Source organism: Triturus cristatus, chromosome 12 (assembly GCF_964204655.1).
Source record: "Triturus cristatus chromosome 12, aTriCri1.1, whole genome shotgun sequence".
Classification (NCBI taxonomy): domain Eukaryota; kingdom Metazoa; phylum Chordata; class Amphibia; order Caudata; family Salamandridae; genus Triturus; species Triturus cristatus.
In genome coordinates, this window is record NC_140595.1 from 665,798,759 (window position 1) to 665,819,690 (window position 20,932).

General features: G+C 43.7%; 1 protein-coding gene across 4 annotated transcripts in view; it reads right to left on the reverse strand.

Annotated features, from left to right (window-relative positions):
* LOC146780067 (DNA topoisomerase I, mitochondrial-like) overlaps positions 1–20,932 on the reverse strand; it is a 1,246,550-nt gene that overhangs the window by 952,534 nt on the left and 273,084 nt on the right. For all 4 annotated transcript variants that reach the window (XR_014972079.1, XM_085637972.1, XM_085637970.1 and 1 more), the window contains exons 7-8: positions 6,019–6,166; positions 5,877–5,923 (exon numbers count right to left, since the gene is read on the reverse strand). Coding sequence is in view for 3 of the 4 variants with exons in the window: in XM_085637972.1 (XP_085494098.1) it covers positions 5,877–5,923; positions 6,019–6,166 (195 nt within the window). In the remaining variant the exon portion in view is untranslated. The remainder of the gene's footprint in view (positions 1–5,876; positions 5,924–6,018; positions 6,167–20,932) is intronic.

Consider the following 20,932-nt stretch of genomic DNA (forward strand, 5'->3'; position numbering starts at 1 on the left):
TGGTGTGCAAGTTGGGGATGTTAAAATGGATGTATTGGTCGACCCAGGTGAGTTCAGTTATGTGGCTGTACCTGATGCGCTTGCTGGAGGTGAAAATGAGGGTCCAAGGTTTCTCCTGCGGGGTCAAGGACGTGTTGGATGAGTCCTATCTTGTTCATGCATTTGAGGAGGTTGGCGGTGTTGGTGTTGCTGGGATTGTCCAGGAGGAAATTCAGGTCACCGAGGCATAGAGGACAGGGCATTGCTACCCTGCCCCTTATACCTTTTTTAAACCTATTTCAAGGACAGTCCCAGAGTCCTAAAATGGCTGCCATCACATCTTTGTTGATGTGGTGGCAGCCAATCAGATCTTATCTCTAGATCGGTCAGATTCACTATTCCTCTGCAGCATGAAATATGCATATTTTGTTAACCTTCATTCCTTTAAAACTGCTTAACAGAATTACATGGTCGCAAAGTTGTAAGAAAAAACAAACAAAAAATTCCGATGGAAATGTGGTCCTAACCATTACTAGCAAATCGTGACCGCTTATAACTTAGGCGCAGTATGACTAAGCTTCCCGAAACTATCCCAAAAAATAAGTCTTATCCCATCTGGAAATATTCAGGATGATCTTTCAAGCAGGGCCGATAAAAACGGGGGTCCTAAACAGAGTTTTTCCCATTCATTTTTCCATAAGGAAAATTAGACCGCTGAGCATAGTTACACCATATTAGGCAGAAAGCTAGCTGGTGTAAATCTGTTCAGTAGTTTGAGCAATTTGAGTAAAATAAATAAAAATAGCTATGTCACACTGCAGATCGACCATGGCTCTTTCATGGTGGATTCGCTAATCTGTGAGCTCAATCGTACAGTCTGATTGGTTGGCTGCAACTTGAACAGAAAGGCCACCATATTAGGACTCGATCCCCACTTCGTCAAAATATGAAATAATAATTATGAAAGGGTGCAGGGTAGAGGTACCCTGGCCCACTAGATGGGCAGGGGGAGGGCAATAGGACACTCCATTGTTGAAACAGTTTAGTGTAGTTTTTTTTGGCCATTAGGTGGATCTGTGTATCCATAGCAGCACTCAGTGCAGTACCCTGAGGCTCTACAATGGCTTATGGTTTCACAAACACAGCCACATATCCCCACACATGCCCACACACCCACACAGTGACACCTACACATCAGCAAACACACCCACACAGACTCACACCCACACAACTGCACAGTCACACTTACATACAGGACTGCATACATGCAGTCACATTCACACACACATGCAAATATATACACCCACACATACAGCAGACATAAAAACAAATTCCCTCATACAGATACATATACACATGCAACTACTCACAGAAAGACAACTACAGGAACACATACACATTCACACTGGAAGACACGGGCACACAAACATCGTCACACACACTTACACAGACTACAACACAGTCTCTTGCATACACATACCTGCACACTCGTCCACACGTGTGATATAATTTTTACTTTTGCTAAAAAAGTTTGATTCATCTGCAAAACCTCAGTCGAGCTTTATATTGCTGCAATAAAGGTTATTGCATCAGTTATGGGGATAGCAGTGAGTCAGTGGTTCCAGTAAATAAATAAAACCGAATTTTGAAAAAAGAAAGCCATCTCATTTGTTCAATGGGTGGCTCTGAAAAGAGGAAGAACTAGATACTTTCCTTTATTTAGTTAAAAAAGATCCAGTTCCCTTCTGCTGCCGAATGGACTCCCCCCTTTCGTAATATTCCTCATGCCAAAGTGAATATTCTAGTGGTAAATGGAACCCATCCTATGGTCATGGAGAAATGCCAAAATTGTTTTATTGACATGTCTACTAGATTTCTCAATTTGTGGACAAAACCGAGAGGACCACTGCCACTCACACCTTTGATATATGTGGTGTTAGAAATGGGATTTCTGGTTGGCTAAGGCTTGCACCAAAGCCAGGCAGAAACCACCACTCTAGTCAGGGCAAGGAAGTTACACGCCAAAGATAACCCCTGCTCACCCCCTTGGTAGCTTGGCACGAGCAGTCAGGCTTATCCCGGAGGCAATGTGTAAAGCGTTTGCGCGCGCACACAGCAACAACACCCAAGGCCCACCACAAAAGGAACTCCACACAAGGTTATATATAAAAATAGCCTTTGTATTAGAATAAGCACATTAGATAATAATCACACAATGTACACTGTGCCATCTGGCACTAGGCAGAATTTACAGGGGACTATTTACACAAGACCGGGCCCATGGACCACCATCAGCAGTAACTACTGGTAACGTTAGGAACTTAGCATGAGGTCCTGCAATGCAAAACCGTGGATGCACAAATCACTTTGCGCATGAACCCACTTAGGCATAAAGCTAAATTAGGCCCAACCCTCACTAGCATCACACATTACGCAACAGGCATTACAGTAGGCATCACAAGTGTAAAACCCTTGGGAAATAAATGGACATAAAAAACAGTGTGCCCCAATCGGGGGCACAACACACTGAATCTGGCCCCAGGCCAACGGGCCTCTCAGAGGGCCTGAAATGCCCAATGTCCAGAAAGTCTGGGCAGGCTGCTCATGCAGCAAAGCAAAAGCGCGCAGGGGCACAATCCTAAATGTTGCAGCTGCCCACTAAGTGCTGGGCAGCTGTAGAAATGATCATGGGCACCAGTGTGCCCTCTGAGCCCGTCGCTGGGACCCTGAAACGGCATGGGCCCAAGGGTTGCAGCTACCTGCGCAACGTTGCAGCTGCCCTCTATCACGTGGGGCAGCTGGGCAAAGTAAGTCCGTATTAGACAAGTTGGAGCCCCTCTCTGGGACTCGGTGATCAAAAAGCCCCCCCCCCCCTAGGATTGTAAAAACAACATCCTTCTCAACGTTGCAGCTGCCCGCTCTCTCTCGCGGTACAGCTGGAATGGGGCCTGGCACCACTGTGCCTCAGGAAGGAATGCCCATGAGTCCCACTATGGGACTTCACCAAAGAACTGCCCTAACACTTTGCAGCTGCCCGCTTCTGCGGTGCAGCTGAGAAAATGTCACCGGCACCGAAAAGGTGCCCAGAGCAGCACAGATGCGGGGTGGGCTCCCGCTTTTCCACAAAGCCTGGGGGAATCCCTCTTCACGATGGGCAGCTCAGCGCTGCGGAGCATGCATGCTCCTCTTCGGCAATTTAAATGTGGCGCTCACAAGGATAAAAGTCAAGCACTCTGACAACTAAGCAAGGCGCTCCTCTCAATAAGCAAGGTGGATCTCAACACAAAAGCCAAGCGCCAGAGTCCAAAGTCCAGGGATGAACAAGTGGAGGGCTTCCCCAAGTAAAAAGGCAAGGTTCAGGGGAAGTCTTCAGGATGCAGGGGGGGGGGCAAAGGCTGGCCCAGGGGCCAGCTCACAGGGCCCTCCAGCAGGGAGGCAGTTCCCAGTAGCGGTATCTCCTGGCGCCCAGCAGCAGCAGGCCCCCCTCAAGTTAGGAACACAGAGAACATTTTCATGGGGTCACAGCCCCTTCTTTTATACACAGATTTCCTTTGTCACCAAGGTGCAGGGCAAGGGAAAAACCAGATGCAACTGGTTCTGGAGCACTTTGTTTTGCTCAGCCCCTCTCCCTATTCACAGGACAGGCTAGGGACAGACGCACCACAGGGGGCGGAGGCAGCATTGTGGAGGGAAGGCACAGCCCTATTCAGGTCCCTGTTGCAACTACTCCCTCCCATCTAGCTGCTGATCTCCCTACTCACCACTGGGCCGACTCATCCTGGCTCCTGGAATTCCCCACACCATCCAGCACCTGTCAATCACAAGCCAGACATGCACTCCACATCAGACAGGCAGACACACAGCACACAGAAATGCCAACTTCTAGAAGTGGCACTTCTCCTATAGTTATAATAAATCTGTGCACATCAGTGCGCAGCATTTATTCTTACGAGATTGCACATACTAAACTTGACCCTGCACTCCCCTCACATCAGGAATTACCATGGACACACATCCCCCATGCATTCCTATGGGAGGGCCTGCCAGTCTCACTAAATGTAACAGAGCACATGCACTTTACACGGGGACACCGTGCTAAAGTGCCTAGGGGTCTAAAACCACTAACACTACATAGGGAAAAAGCTAAGGATAATTGCAAAAAGCTTAGGGGTGAACCTGCCGAAAGGGCCAAGTCCAACATGTTGGGATATACAAAAGCAGTGTGAGGAAGGAGAATCACCAATTGGTCATAAGTCTCATTTGGATTGCAAGTGAGTGTGCCCAGATAGTTTCTACCACAGTGCACAATCATGATTTCTGGGTGCTCACAATCCAAAATGCTCTTAATCATAGGCAACAACTGATGCCACTTCATACCTCTGTGGCCAATTCAAGTTATCAGGCAATGTGGACAGATAACTTTGAGAAATTCAAGATCTGTCAATATCACCTCTGGCCCCAAAAGACAAAGGACAAAACTGTGGCCCACAATCCACATTCTAACCATGATGCTAGTATGCAAGAGTTGGATACCAGAGGAGTCAGTAGCAGAATGAGAGATTTTTCACAACAGAATGGAGACTGAAGAGAATCTTTTTTTAAAGGTAGCACAAAGCTTGAGTGGTAAGGTAGTGAGTAATTGCTGTCTGAAAAGCATATTGTGATTGCAAGTAAAAATATTAATGTTATGGTGACTGTACTAGGATTATATTTTTTTACTGCAATTCTTGGATTAACATGAAGAGTAAGTGTTCTATCACCTAGTAAAAGTGAATTCCCATAGGAGAAGCTAATAATAGATCAGGCATTACTACTAACCACCCTCTAGCCTTCTAATATCATTTGGCAGGCAGGTATCTACTGATTAAGTAGAATGAAAACTGTCTCCATAAATTTGTCCAGCCTCCTTTGTCCATTCTCCTCCATGTTCCTCAATGTGGGCTTCCTAGCATGTTGTATCTGTGTGACATGGAACTATATTTGTGTCTGTATGTTGGACGTTTGTGTGCCTCAGTGTGTTGGCTTGTGGGCATGGGTTCATGGTTCTCACTGGCTTAATCTGGCATCTCTCCAACTCTGTACCAGGCCACACCACTTACCTCCACTCTAATTTTACCTCTTGCCCCATTTCTTGTGACCTAGTTTCCTCCCCCGATTCCTCTTTTCTAGCAGACTTGTGGATCTGGAGGACACTAGTTTGAGGTTATTAAATTCACAAGGTTTCTTCTCACTTTTGCTACTTTCTCAGCGCAAGTCGGTCATAGAGCAGCATAAAATGCATCACAAGAACAAATGACTCTTGGTCTGTGTGTGCGTACCTACATGTTGGGTTTTCTATGTGCATGGGATCCTGTTTGTCTGCCGATCGTTGTGTTTGGCTACCTTTAGGCTTGGTAACTTGTGTGCATAGATGCCAGCAGGTATGTTGCTCCATAATCTATTTTGAGGTGTGTATTGGTATAGGAATCTCAATTCTTGTTTTAAATGTTTGCAGGAGAATATTGGTAGCAAGAAAGGAATTGTGGATTTAACACGCTATGTCCATTGTTGCACCAACACTCTTCTTCATTAGTAAAATCCAACAGCACTATGTCCCAGCAGGAACGTCTGAGGTGCCTACTAAAAATTCAATTGCTCACTGCACTCCTAGAGAAATATGGATTTTAAAGTCATTATACCATAACCAACCACTACATAATACATTGTTCTCATCGGTCTTTCCTTTTGAACACAAAGGATATCCTGGTCTTTTGTTTTTATCAGAATTGCATGAACTCAAAAAACTTTATTTCAAGAACTCCATATTTGGCAGGAACCAGATAGTGGTCACCAACTACAACTCTGAGAAAGTAAAGCAAGAGAATAATTCATTCCACCAAGAGATGTAAGCAACATACCCATCATCTTTTTGCTTCAGTCCACTGGAAGAGGATTTGCTCTTTCTCTGAAACAAATGGATTACAAATAGGAATTAAAAATATGAAAGACCTAAAAATATTTGGTCATACATTATATCAAACCATGTGTGCACTTGTTTACCTTTTCATTCTCATGCTTGTTCTCTTCAATGCCCTCATGCAGTTTTTTCTCTCTATTCTTTTTGCCTGCTTCACTTTTGCTCAAACTCTTCTTGACGTTATATGACATATCAAGGTCCTTTTCCACAAACACTTCATCGATCATTGCACTAGAACATCAACAAACAGCCATTACAAAGAGCGGGCCATTTTGATTTGAATTCTGTTTAATGGAACAAACCTATCTGTGCTATGTTTGACAACACTAGCCACGCAACGTGATATCAGCGATTGAATCACATTTTAATCATTTGTGTTTAAACTTAGCTTGCAATCCACCATTTCAGTTAAATGAAACATGCCTGACTTATTCAATGGGTTCATGCACAATATTGACAAGGAGTCCAAATAGTAGTAGAAATTAGACTTTTGTTAGGGAAAAAGAAAAAAAACAAGGAAGTGTAGCAAAGGTGGCCGCTGAGCGAAAGCAGTGGGGATAGAACAGAAATTTTCTCCTGGAAGCAGACCATTCACACTTTGACAAACCAGTTTGGTTCGGTCCCGCCCCAGCAAATTCACATCATTTATCCCCTTTAAAGCCATCTACGGAAAAAGAAGATTATGCGGTTAGGTTTGGAAATCCACACCCAAAGTCAAAAAGAACACAGATTAGAAAAAATGTTGGACTAGTACAAAGGAAAGGTGTGGGGAGAGTGTGGGGCAGTCAACTCAATTACCTAGATCGTCACTTAACAGTACAATTCAAACTTTTGCAATAAAATGCTCAGATACTAGAATATACTGTACAAGAAGGCTTTCCGACAATAGGTTATCAATGAATATACATCAAATAATTCCTCAAATGAACACTACTTGTCACACTTTCAATGCAGCCAAATTTCCACTCCAGCTTAAATAAATTCTCAAATACCAATTTACTTTTCCTTCTTCAAATCAAGCAATAGCAGTAGACTTCAACCTTTATTTAAATTGTGCTAAAAGTAGCGAACGCTTGACATGCGTTTTAATGATCTGAATATTCGAAAATTCTGGAAACTTAATTGAAAGAGTATAGTTGCCCATAGGATGGACACTGAGAACAGCAATTTGCAGTCAACTCTAATGTTCTATTTTCTAACAGGCATACAACTGCCTCCAGACAGATGTTGGAAGTCATTAATTTCTTCCAAAATGTTACCCTCTGCGAAAGTTAGTGGAGATTGTTCTGATCAGTAGATGTTGTAAGGGAGTTCTAACTTACTATCCATCTCATCTTGCTCTACCCTAATGCAGAAACTAGCTAACAAATAGGAAGATAAGCAATTGGATGTTAGATGTCTAGAATATGAATATTAGCTTGGTCTTACTTCTGGATTAACTTTTAGCTGCAATAGTGAAAAACAAAGGGTTTAAGTGTGGTTAGAATAAGATAGATCTCAAATCTCAAAAACTGCATTGTCACAGGACCCCAATGGTCTCCCACAAGAGTTTTATTGTGTTTCACTAGGAGCTAGCTCAATTGCTAATGGATCTTTCTGGCCATCAGGAGACTAAATATTCTGCCAGCATGGGAGAAAATTGTCATCTATATAGTATTAAGGAAATCAAGAACACTAAATTCCCTTTATACCGGTTCATCTACTTGCTCAACAGATTCTAAATTACTCTACAGATTTGACTGCAACTCTGTCTATTCACTCACATCAGATTGTTTACACAGGATAATTTTAACCCCTTGTGTGCCACGCCCTTTCCCCGCCCTGTGCCGGGCGTTGCATTAGCGGGCGGGGTTCATGACGAGCTGGACTCGTCATGGGCACAGCGCAACCGCGGCCCATGACGAGTCCAGCTCGTCATGGGCACACAAGGGGTTAATGAAGAATAAACAAAACTCCAGGTGAAGTACTTTGTGGTGTATGAGTGCACCGTGAGAAAAACAAAATGATTAGGCTGTGTCTTGGGCAACCAAAATTAAACCAAGTTTCTCCCGAAACAAATCAATTTCAGAAATGTAAACTCTACTAGTGACAATACATTTTAAGAGCCAGTTGGTTTACATACCACAGAAAGTTCAGAAACATTCTTGATGGAATACACCAAGGCTTTCCCTCCTAATCTGTGTCCAAACATCCCTAAGTTTATTTCTAATACTATTGGACAACTATCTGTATACAACCTTTACACACTCACAAGCACATGCATGTCATTTCTTGTGCCAAAACACTACCCCCTCCCAGCACCCAATGATGCTAGAAGAGGTTTACAGTGTAACTGCATAACATGTGTGGAGCTCTTGGGAAATAAAATTAAAAACAATGCATGCCATCTACCCATGATGTTGAATGCTCACAAATACATTGAACTCCCAGCTAGTGCACTTCTGTCAGTACATAATGCACAAAACCAATAGAAGACTCTTGTCACATCAGTTTAACCCCTTGCATGCCCCGCCCTTTCCCCGCCCTGTGCCGCGCTTTGTATTAGCGGGCGGGGTTCATGACGAGATGGTCTCGTCATGGGCACAGCGCAACCGCGGCCCGCGGCGTCATGGGCACTGAAGGGGTTAACAATGGATAACAAAGATGAAATAAAAGGTGCAATGGCCATATAGGAGTGATATAAAGGTCAGCCTCCACTCGTAATATTATGAATTGTACTACAACCCTCAGTTATTTTTTTCAACTAACAACTGATATTGAGAGCCCCCGATCCCTGCTCACTCACTGACTACCAGTGAGGTGTGTCTCATCCCACCAGATAGACTCCTGAACAAAACATTCTGATATGCTCCGTAGTTATTTTGACCTAAATATCTTCTTGATAATGTCGACTTTGCTTATTTGTGGTATTTAATTTGTAGTGTGCAGGACAGTAGCCTCTGAGGTAGTCGGCTGATCTACATATAACATTTCAGTTGCACAGCACAATTATGACATCATCTTGCAATAACTATTTCAGGCAAACCGGCATATATGACCAATCTAATTAAGGATTACTAAAGTAGAACAAGACTGAAAATGTGTGTTTTAAAGTTTTGACTAATGGTAAGGTGGTTTGTGATTGTGTTTGCATACCTACTTTAATTATAGAATAAATATGCAAAGTGTAATATGCTATTTACTACCATTGTTGGGTGTGGGTAAGGGCCACAACTAACTACAGGTGAAGCTTCAAAAGGGTCATGATGCCGCTCCCCTTAAAAGATGGTAATAACCTAGTGTAATTTGCACAATCACAGATATGGTTTATGCCATGGTCTTTTTCCAAGTGTTTAAATAAAAAGTATTTAAACAAATCTAGGCTGCAAGGGTTGAATTGGTGTAGTATAGCAAAGCCACATTGACTGCATGTCTATAAAGAGAATTAGCTCCATGCATAAAGTATCTAACAGGCAGCAGAACGATTCTCATGTGAATATCAGGCAACGGTAAAAGTAAACTGAACTTTGCAATGTAGTAATAAATGTGTTATTAGATTAGAACAGTCTCTATAAATATGTTATCTGGCAACATTTATTTTCACTGTGTACAATATATATATATATATTACCTACTGGCGGTCGCCAGTAGGTAGTTATAGTTAGGACCTATTATCCATAGGTAATCGGCAACATTCCATTTGGAATAACTTTGGCGCCGGTTGACTAATCTTCGCGAAATTTTCAAAACTGGTGAGGCGCTCTGGTCCGCTCCTATCCTGAAAGTCTCGGGTTGATTCGTCAGGCGGGGGCCGAGAAATAAGGGGATCTCAAAACGTGTTTTCCCCATGCAATTTTCCATAGGAACCTTTAATCGCAGCTACAGACTGCTGAACGGATTTACACCAAATTTGGCAAAAAGGTAGCCCTTGGTTCAGAGTTGTGCCTTTTGATTAAATGGTGTAAATCCGTTCAGTAGTTCCTGAGAAAATCAAAAATAAAATCACAAGTATATCTGGGCGGAGCCTGACCACACATGCATTCCGTCCATCAATAGTTCTTTTTACATTTGTAACCACACATCTCATCGTGAGATCTGATTGGCTGTCAGCACTTCATCCAAGAAGTGTTGGCAGCCATCCTGGGACCAATATACATGATAGCACCTCATTAAAAAGCATTGCAGTTAATAGAAGGTTTTAAGACTTTAGTTACATTATAAATCAAAGTTCAAAATGTTCGCAAGTATGGTACATTGGATCATGGAAGGCAGGAGGAATTGGGGTAGGGACATGGACTTGGATAACAGAGGACAGGAGGGACATGGAGAGGTGCACCAAACTGACCCTACAGGGCAGGCATCGGGGTTTGCAGCAGCACAATATACCGCACAGGGTATGCGGGATGGGAGTGCAGCACAACAATCCATAGAAAGCAATAGGGAGGGGACAGGACCATGCACATGGACAACAAAGAACAGAGGGGAAAGAGGCAATGGTAGCTAGCTGACCATAATGGACAGACAGGAGAGAAAGCTGCAGTATAACAGACCATAAAGGGCAGGAGGGACGGATCAGGGGCATTACAATGGAACAGACAGGCCAGGAGGGAGGGAATAGGGGTCTTCACATGGAAACAGAGGGCTGGGGGCAAGGGGGCAGGGCAGGAGCAGCAAGATGACCATGGAGGTCAGGCAGGATGGGCACTAGAAGCAAGACACCATGGAGAGCAACAGTGAGACTATGATGGCATACATACAGACCATGGAGGGAAGGTGGGAGGGGGTCAGTGGCAGCTAGCTGACCACACAGGGAAGGTGGGAGGGGCCGTGGCAGCACAGAAGACTATGCATGGCAAGCAGGAGGGTTAGTGGCAGCACAATGGCTATGATGGGCAAGAAGGAGGGTGCAGGGGCATGCACAAAGGACCATGGAGGATAGAAGGGAGGGTCAGGACCTGGGCACAGACAAGAGAGTTCAGGGGAAGGGGCCTCACAACAGACCATGCGGGGCAGGCAGGAGGAGCAGTTGCAGCACAACAGACCAGGGAGGGCAGAAGGCTGTGGCCGTAAAATGGACCATGGACGGCAGGAGGAAGGGGATAGGGGCATGGAATGTGGACAGGCAGGGTGGAGGTGGCAGGGACAGGTTACAGTCATCTGACAATGCTAGGCAGGTGGGAGGGGAGTGGCAGCTCAACAGAACACTCAGAGTAGATAGGAGTGGCAGGTCAATGGCACATGGTGGGCAAAAAGGATGGAGCAGGGGCATGCACAAAGACATCGGAGGGCAGGGGGAAGGAGAATAGGGGCAGCAAGCTAAGCACAGAGGCTAAGCATGAGGTCAATGATGGGGTATAGAATTGGGCAATGGAGGGCAGGAGGAGTGAACTGGTAAATCATGCTAAATGGAGGGCAGTGGCAGCACATCAGACCATGCATGGCAGGAGGGAGGAGTCTAAGCCATGTATTCAGACAACAGAGGATAGGGAGGAGGTGGATGGGGCAGTAAGCTAACTGTTCAGAGAAGGCGGGTATTAGGAACTTTATTGTTTTTAAAATGTGTGTCTGTGCGAACTACTTAAAATATGAACAAGTATGCAGCATAATCTCACTTTTATTCAGGAAGAAGAGGACGTTTGTGACTGACTCCGGGCTCACTTGGCAGAAACACCCCCTGACCCTCCACCCCCTATCGCAAAATGTAATGCCCGTGAAAAAGGTAGGTGAATGCAGTGTTATATAGAATATAGTCCTGAGAGCATGATTGAAAAGGAAAACTAGATATAGTGTATGGTATAAACTATGCAACAAAAGTGCGTTATAAGATGAACTGGGGAGTGAAATATAATATGCAATACATTGTGAGCAATGACAGATTCATTGGAGAGTGCGAGATAGCACAGGCACTAACGCGTGCTATGCGATATGCACCTTGGAGTGTAATATGCACAGGGCAGTGTTGTGTAACCTAGTCTCTAAAGTTGTGATATAAAATATGTGCTGGGGAGTGTAACGTTGCATATGAACTGTGACAAAGATATGGATCCCAGATTGGATTATGTATGGCATAGCACTGTGCGTTATAACAGGCATCGAAGAAGGAACGTTAGATGGGGCAATATAACCCGTGCAAAGGCAAGTGTGGCATGACATTCACGGGGTGGTGTTACAGTGCACATGGGCTCGAGAGTGTCATAACATATGCACTAGCTGGTGGAATACAACACAGAGGTGCGTGGCACTTGGCGGGCACTGGTGGGTGTAACAAAGCATTGGGCTCAGCCAGGAGCGCGCTGTGACTCAAGTGAGGTTTGTCTCCTTTCCAGAGAGTAAAATAAAAAGTATTACACATCCGGCGGTGGATGTGTGTTTTATTAACCGTGAGGGGGGTTTCTTGCATAGTTTTGGTTGATTTTTTGTCGAATCCCCTTTTAATGGCTTGGTGTGCATATGTATTAAATGTGCCCGTCAAGAGCTACCCAGGTTTGTATAAATAAACGGCAAGGGTGTCTACTTGGAGAGTACCCACTGGCAGGGGCACCGGGATTAGGCACGGTAGGGCGTCAGACACGTGCAAGCTTCACTAGCGGTGTAAATACATTCCACTTGGATTCATTGTATGCATAGTCGCCTTTTAATGAATATCACGCAAATCGTCATGGTGATAGGCGCGTACGGTTTGTCCAGCATGTCCTAGGTGTTTCTATAAATATATTAAAAAAAATAATAATAAAAAACAAAGGCCAGTCCCGGGGGATGAGGTCCCCGGGGCCATAAGTGGCCTGAGGAGGGTGGCAACGCAGCTCCCTCCTAAAGAATTACAACAACAACAAAAGCCATGCCCCGGGGGTTGGGGTCCCCGGGGCCGATTAAGGCCTCGGGAGGGGGGCCACGGGGCCCCTTTCCAAATATTTTTTTCTAAACAAAAAAAATTAGGGGGCAGGCCCTGGGAGATGGGGTCCCCGGGGCCAATAAATTAGAGCCCCCCTTCTTAAAAAAATAAAATAACTAAAAGACTGGCATCGCGCCGGAGGCCACGCCCCCTCCTTGCAGTACTCTGCAAACATGCCCCCTGGCGAGTTGTAAGTTGGGGAATGAATTCCCCTTCAATACTGAGGGTCCCCGAGGGCCAACTAGCCCAACAGGTATCTCCAGTATGCGCCAGGGAGCTGCGTTGCAGACAGGTGTTCTGAGGCCATGCCCCTTTTTACACCTCTGCAACACAGCTCTGTGGCGCTTACTGGAGGTACCTAGTGGGCTAGTTTGACCCTAGGGACCCTTAGGATTCAAGGGGACTTAATTTCCCAACTTAGAACGGCCACAGGGCGCGTTTACACAGTGGTGAAGAGAGGGGACAGGGCCTGAGGTGACGTGTGCAAACACACCCTGTGGCGCGTTTTAAGTTGGGGAAATAATTCCCTTTCAATCCTGAGGTACCCTGGGGGCCATCTAGCCCACCAGTTGCTTCCAGTAAGCGCCACTGCGCTGCGTTGCAGCGAGGTGGTGCAGGCCGTGCCCCTTTTTACACCTCTCTGCAATGGCGCTTACTGGACGTCCCTATTGGGCTATTTTGCCCCTAGGGACCCTCAGGATTCAAGGGGACTTAATCTCCCAACTTAAAACGGCCACAGGGCGTGTTTACATAGTGGGGAAGGGAGGGGACGGGGCCTGAGGTGACGTGTGCAAACACGCCCTGGGGCACGTTTTAAGAGGTAGTTTTAATACACACATTCAAAAATAGAAACTAAAATTTTCAAAACAATGGACATACCAATATCAGTTACAACAACCGATTCAGTAATTCTAAGATCCACATACACATTCACTCATTCACCAACAGTCCTATACAGTCACTCATACATGTACTCACTCATCATATGTACTCATACACTCCTGTTACACAACGCCACTCATCCATAGAATTACTCACACACAGTCACTCATGCTAATAAAGAATCAAACATCCATTTACTTGCATATACAGTTGTACACACACCACCACACATACTTCTACACTTATAGAAACACATACTTATTCATACAGGCACTCTTCCAATCTCTCACATATACTCACTTATATACACACCAATAGTCACATATACTAGTTTAAAACATATGTAGTTACTCATAAAGACAGTCATTCACTCACTAACACCCATACACACACTCATCCACCCATACAGTCCTGCACACATGCTGTCTTCAACACATACAGTGAGTCACTCATTCATGCACCTATTCACTACATAATACCCCCCACCGAACCATACAGACACTCAGACTGATACTCAAAAAACCAACTAATAACCTATATAGACACTCATGTAGCTACTCACCAACCCATGCAGCCACTTATACACAAAGTGAGAGACTGATACAGATATTTAAACATTACTCACTAAGCCATGTATTCACTAAGATACACTTAGTCAGTTATACAATCAATTTTTTTTTTTAAATCATCCATTTAGACACTTATATACCCATTTATTCTTCCATCGACCTTGAGATATACATATATAAAACATTTAATTTTCAGAAAAACACATTCACTGGACCATGTCATCAGTAATGTCATCAGTGATGTAATTGGAGATGTCATCAGTGATGTCATGAGTGATGTCACTGACCATGTCATGAGTGATGTAAAATGTGACGGCATTAGTAGTGCATTGCGGGCGCGCAAGATATATTTAGCTGAACTAACTATAAAGGGGGAATTTCAATGGTTTTGTACGAGTGAAAAGTCCAGCTAACTATAACGCCCCTGAAACCTTTGGTTCAAAGGTTATTTAAATGCTAATTCCTAACTACAACGTACCTGAAACCTATGGTTTTTCAGTGAAATATTTATATGAAAATTTTGATCAAATTTGCGTGGAGTGACCGTGACAAATGTCTTAAAGAAATTGACGAGTTAGAGGCCATTATTGCTAATCCAGATACTAAAACCAAAGAAGAATTGAGACAAGCTATGAAGGACCGTTTAATCAGCTACCAGGAAAAAATCAAGACGCGCAAACACACCAAATTCAACAGAGATGCCAGAGACTATGCTCCGGGAAGAATATTCACCTTTACACGAAGATTTGATGGACCCAGAAGAGCACTAAAGAATACTGTCTCTCAAAATATAGAAACTCGTGACACCTCGGAATCCAACATAAGTACTGACGCAGAACAATCAGGAGATGACGCTGGTGATACTTTCATGCCCTCCTCTGTACAGAGTCGTTTTTTAGAAGAGTTCCATTTGATGCGGAATTCGCGACAAAGAGGGGGACGCGGCAGATTTCAGACGACAAGAAGGCGAAACGCGGCCGGAAACCAAGACGGGGTGGCTGCGCACAGTCAAGATCCAGGTCAAGGAATTGCGTGGCAAACTCGCAGCAAGAGGGGGTCCAAAAAGTAGGAGTAAATGATGACTATTGTTAACTTAACCCCAAACAAGTTAAAGGAAGACCAACAATCAGTACTCAAGAAAGGATTGACTTTTTGTCCAGCTAAAAGATGTGAATATACACACTCGCATTGATTTATACCTTTTTACTAGGAAGCTAAAATCGAAAAAATTCTTTAAGCTCAAAAGGTATACAAGATAATATTAGCAACTCACTTAACACTACTTCTGTACCATTGAACTTATCTGACTCATCAACTGCCCTCACAGGTGAAGACATGAACACACTACGAATTTTATCTAGCCAGCAAGATCCTGCAGCATCCAATGTAACCTATGACGTCTCCTGTATTCGAAGCTTCGGCATAGAACAGCGTGCCCCGAGAACAAATTTTCAACAACCATCTACTTTTGTACCAATGTCCTCCTTTGAATCTATAGATATCTTTGAAGAATCTGTAAAGCAAGATCTTATGAAATTGAGACTTACAGCATCCAAGAACTTACAAAATAATCTTACCATTAGACAAAGGACTGCCCTTTTAGAACTAATGAGTGACTCTGATTTAATTTGCAAACCTTCTGATAAAGGAGGAAATGTGGTGTTGATGACTAGAAAATTCTATGTGGATGAGGCTCTGATACTACTTTCAGATAAGACAGGTTATCGTCCAATTTCTAAATCAGAGTATACTGTGAGTATTGATGAATATCATATTCTTATTCAAAAATGGTTTGATCGACATATGCTCAATTATAATGAATTTAAGTACTTAACATGTCCTTATCCCGTCACGGCCACTTTTTATCACTTACCTAAAGTACATAAAAATCCAGTCAGACCACCAGGCCGTCCTATCGTATCCTCCATAGGGTGCCTCACAGAACACATGTCTCAATATATTGACTTTTTCCTGGTAGAATTTGTACAGACACTATCTTCGCACATTAAAGATACTACACACTTTATTAAAAACATAATGGATATACCATGGGAATCTGACATGCTCATGATTGTTCTTGACATCACAAGTCTCTATACGAGTATTAAACATGAGCATGGTATTCATGCGGTCCAGTATTTCATTAAAGGTAGATCTCTCCATTTTACTGAACATAATGCCATGCTCATTGAATTTATTCTGTTCTGTCTAAACAACAATATCTTCCTATTTGATAAACACTATCGACAGATCCAAGGGACGGCCATGGGCACCTGCTTCGCCCCCCCAGTTACGCGAACTTGTTCGTGGGCTGGTGGGAGAAGCAGGTTGCCTGGGCCAAAACATACAATCATTGGACTAAATGTATCATTTTATGGTACAGATATATAGATCTGTTCATCTTATGGAAAGGCCCTAAAATAGAGGCAGAGAAGTATATTGCAGCATTGAATGACAATACCTTGAATCTCCATCTGAGTGGACAACTCAGTACCCAGCAAGTTCCCTTCTTAGACCTTAAAGTTTTCGTTAAAGATGGGAGAATTTGTACAACTCTTTTTAGAAAGGAAACTACAGGGAACTCTGTACTGGCAGCACATAGCAGTCCTCAAAAATCACAAAAAAATAGTATTCCTTATGGAGAACTATTGCGCCTTAAAAGAAATTGCTCCCGTGATATTGACTTTCAGTATGAGGCTTCTGTTGCAATCGAAAGATTTAAACTGCGAGGTTATTGTTCAGATTTGTTAATGAAAACTTTAACTAAAGTTAATAGAATACCTCGGCAATCTCTATTTGGAACCCAACATGCAAGGAATGAGACAGAACAAGATACTTGTAGATTTATCACCACCTTTTCTAATGAGACTGATTCTTTGAGAAAGATTCGTCGGAATTGGCATATCCTTAAATCAGACGGAGTCATTGGCGATTCCTTTCCAGCCTATCCTCAAATAACCTTTAGAAGGAGTAAATCCCTAAAAGATAAACTGGTTCAAAGCCACTATGAACCTACACCGTTCATTCAACGTATCAGCAATTTGACTGGTTTCTTCCCTTGTCTCAAATGCAAGGCATGCAGAAATAGCAAAAAGGTGTTGACGTACAATGTTCCAGGAATGGAAAAACCAAGAAATATCAATACATTCTTAACGGGTAACACTGCCTTTTGCATATATTGTCTTACATGTCCTTGCCAGAAGCAATACATTGGTAGCACGATTCACCCTACCAAAAAACGCATCTTGGAACATGTCCGAGCCATTGAAAAACAAGATCCTACCTATCCCGTGGCTAGACATTTTGCTAAATATCACAATAGTGATAGAAACTTATTATCATTCTTTTGTCTAAACCATGTTCCAATTAGTGACCGGATAGGTAATCGGGAACTTAAACTAAGAAGATTGGAATCCCGGTTTATTATTGATCTTCAAACCACTACTCCCCATGGTCTTAATACTGAAGAAGAATTGCCATGTCATTTAGGGTAATTTGCAGGTACTCAGTTGTTTAGGGACCTATTGAATTATTATCAATGTTATGCTGAAGTTCTATATGCTGGTTTCCTTTCCGTTCTGAATGCGTTATTCACCTGGTCTGCGTATCCGAAATTGCCCATACAGGGCCTCATTTTATATGTAGACTCTGTGTTTACCGCTCTCCATGTTTCGTTTATAGGGGGCAATCAGGATAATTATCATTGAATGTACTTCGTTTGCCCATATAGGGCTTGATTAACTGGATGCCTATTAATTCATTCATCTTTTGTTGCACTACATTCAGAATTCAACTTATTGGTGTCTTGAATTACGGCCTCAATAATGTTATTGCTATTGTCATTGTGAATTTTTAAGGTTGCATATTTATGCTATTGCGCGAGATCAATGTTTCTTACTTTAACTGTTACTGTTCATCTGTCAGCATTTTTGGACGCTTCGGGATTCCTTGATCAGACTCAACATGGTTTTAGAAAACTCCACAGTACGGAGTCTGCACTCATTGTTGTGACTAACAACATCAGAATGAATGTAGATAAAGGACAGACCATGATGCTGGTCTTACTGGATTTGACAGCTGCATTCGACACCCTTTCTCCCTCAGTCTTAACATCTCGACTGAGGGAGGTGGGGGTGGAGGGGCCCGCCCTTGACCTTCTATCTTCCTTTCTTGAGGCTAGGGAACAAAGGGTCAAAATGGGCAAATACCTCTCCCCTGCAAAGTCTTTGCAATTTGGGGTGCCACAAGGGTCGGCCCTCAGTCCGACCCTATTCAACATTTACGTGGCACCTCTTGCTAGACTAGTAAGATCTCAGGGGATGGAAGTAGTGTCGTACACAGACGACACTTAGATCATGGTGTCCCTGTCACAGTCTGTCAGCACCACAGCGCTCAGCTTCAGGAATTGCATGCAGTCGGTTGCCGACTGGATGACTCAATTCCTTGAAGCTGAATGGCGATAAGACCGAGGTGCTGATCTTTGGAAAGGACAGGGACGCCTGGTCGAGTGAATGGTGGCCGGCATCACTAGGAACATGCCCGACCCCGTCACAATCGGCAAGAAACTTGGGTGTCATCTTTGACGCTGAGCTAGCTATGAATCTACAGATTAATAGAACTGTGGCTACCTGCTGGGGAGTTCTAAAAATCATTCGTAGAATAGCTCATTACTTATCACCACAGGCGAGAAAGCAAACAGTCGTAGCACTGGTTGGATCTCGCCTAGATTACTGCAATGCGCTATATACGGAGATTAACAAGGGACTGTTACTCCGTCTGCAGGTAACCCAGAATGCAGCAGCAAGATTTGTTTTGGACCTTCCTTTCTCTGCCTCTGCCACATTAGCCAGGAAGACTCTCCATTGGTTGCCCATTGAGCAACGTATCTCCTTTAAAATTATCTGTTTAATTCATAAGGCTCTGACAGCAGAATTGGCCGATGGACTGGGATCTCTGCTGTTTAACTATGCACCCAGCAGATGTCTTAGATCTTCGCAACAAAACCTCCTTGTTATCCCCCGCATCAAGAAGACAAGATGGGGAGGTAGAGCTTTTGCATCAGTGGCTCCTAGATTATGGAATGCTCTTCCCTCTGAGCTTAAAGCTATAGCATCTCTGCCCTCGTTTAAGAAAGCCCTTAAGACCTGGCTCTTCGGGAAAGCATACTACTAAACTGCGCATGGTGATTCAATTTATTATGTTAGGCGCCTTGATGCCCTTCGGGCTAAGTCTGCGCGTTATAAATTTATTTTCATTCATTCATTCACTTATTCATTTGCGCAAGCCTTCTGTTTATGTTGATCACTGGTGAAAAAACCGGAAGCGATAACATCGATCCGGATATAATTGTATGGCATAATTATGCTATTGCGCGAGATTAACACTCTTTACTTTAATTGTTATTCACTTACTTGCGCAAGTCTTTTGTTTATGTTGATCACTGGTGAACCGGAACCGATAACAGTGATCCGGATATAATTGTACCAAAAAAACTGCACTGTGTAAACAAAGTCAAAAAAGGCGCAAATGCCGAAACGCGTCCTGGCGTTTATCTCGGACACAATAAACTAAATTTTCCGAGAACCTTGTAGAGTGCGGTCCCCTTCATTCGTTGAGTGGAGTTTTGGAGCTGAATATATATATATATATATATATATATATATTTTTTACCACTGGAAAAAAAGATCTAGTTACGTCAAGTAACTATAACTCGCACTCCCGCAACGTACAGTGATATTATCCATGATGCCAAACAAGATTTCGTGAGTGATGTAACATGTAGGGTAATTAACAGTGCATGGAGAGGGCGCCAGTTATAGTTACCTTAATGCACAAGTTTTGGTTACAGTTATAGTTACTTGAGATAACCTTAACTTGTGAATTTCAGTGGTTTTTAGAGTTTAAAACGTTATGTTGTTACGGAACATTCCACCTAACTATAACGTTAATTTAACCTTTGGTTTTTTTGAGTGAATTTCTAGGGAATTTTTAACCTCAAGGAATATTAACATACATTAATCCAATTCCCTACCACATATAGCCTTTGGCCATGCGCAGCAGGGGTTGGATGCAAGGCCTGTGTCCAACACCCGCTTGCAGCCAATCCCAAACTGCACAGGGCATTCGGTGGTGCACGGCAGGGATTAGCCACAGGGCATGCTGCCAATCCCCCACATGCAGCCAACCCTACACTGCGCATGGCCTTTTTCAGTGAGGAGTGGGGCATTGGCCAACCCCACACCTTACACTACCTTAAGGTGTGTGTGGTGGGGTTTGCCCGCATGGCCTTTTAAAAGAGGGAGACCGCATGCCTCTGCCTCCCCAAAGCTATACATATATTAAAGGTAAGGGGTCCATGTGCCCCCCCCAAGCCTCCACAGGCCCTGGTGACCCAATCTCCCATGGCATTAAATTATTTTTCTATTTTAAAGGGGAAGGGGCCCATGTGCCCCCCTTCCCAGAGCCTTATTGTACCCAGGGAACCCCATTCCCCAGGGCCTTCTGTTTTGATTTAAGGGGGCCACGTGGCCCCCCTCATCCCCAGTCTATTAGGTCCTGGGGAACCCCACACCCAGGGTCACCATTAAAATTAAAGGGGAGAGGGGGGTCAACTGGCCCCTCTCCCTGAACCTTGTAAGGCCCTAGAGACCGCCTACCCCAGTGCTATTTTTAAAA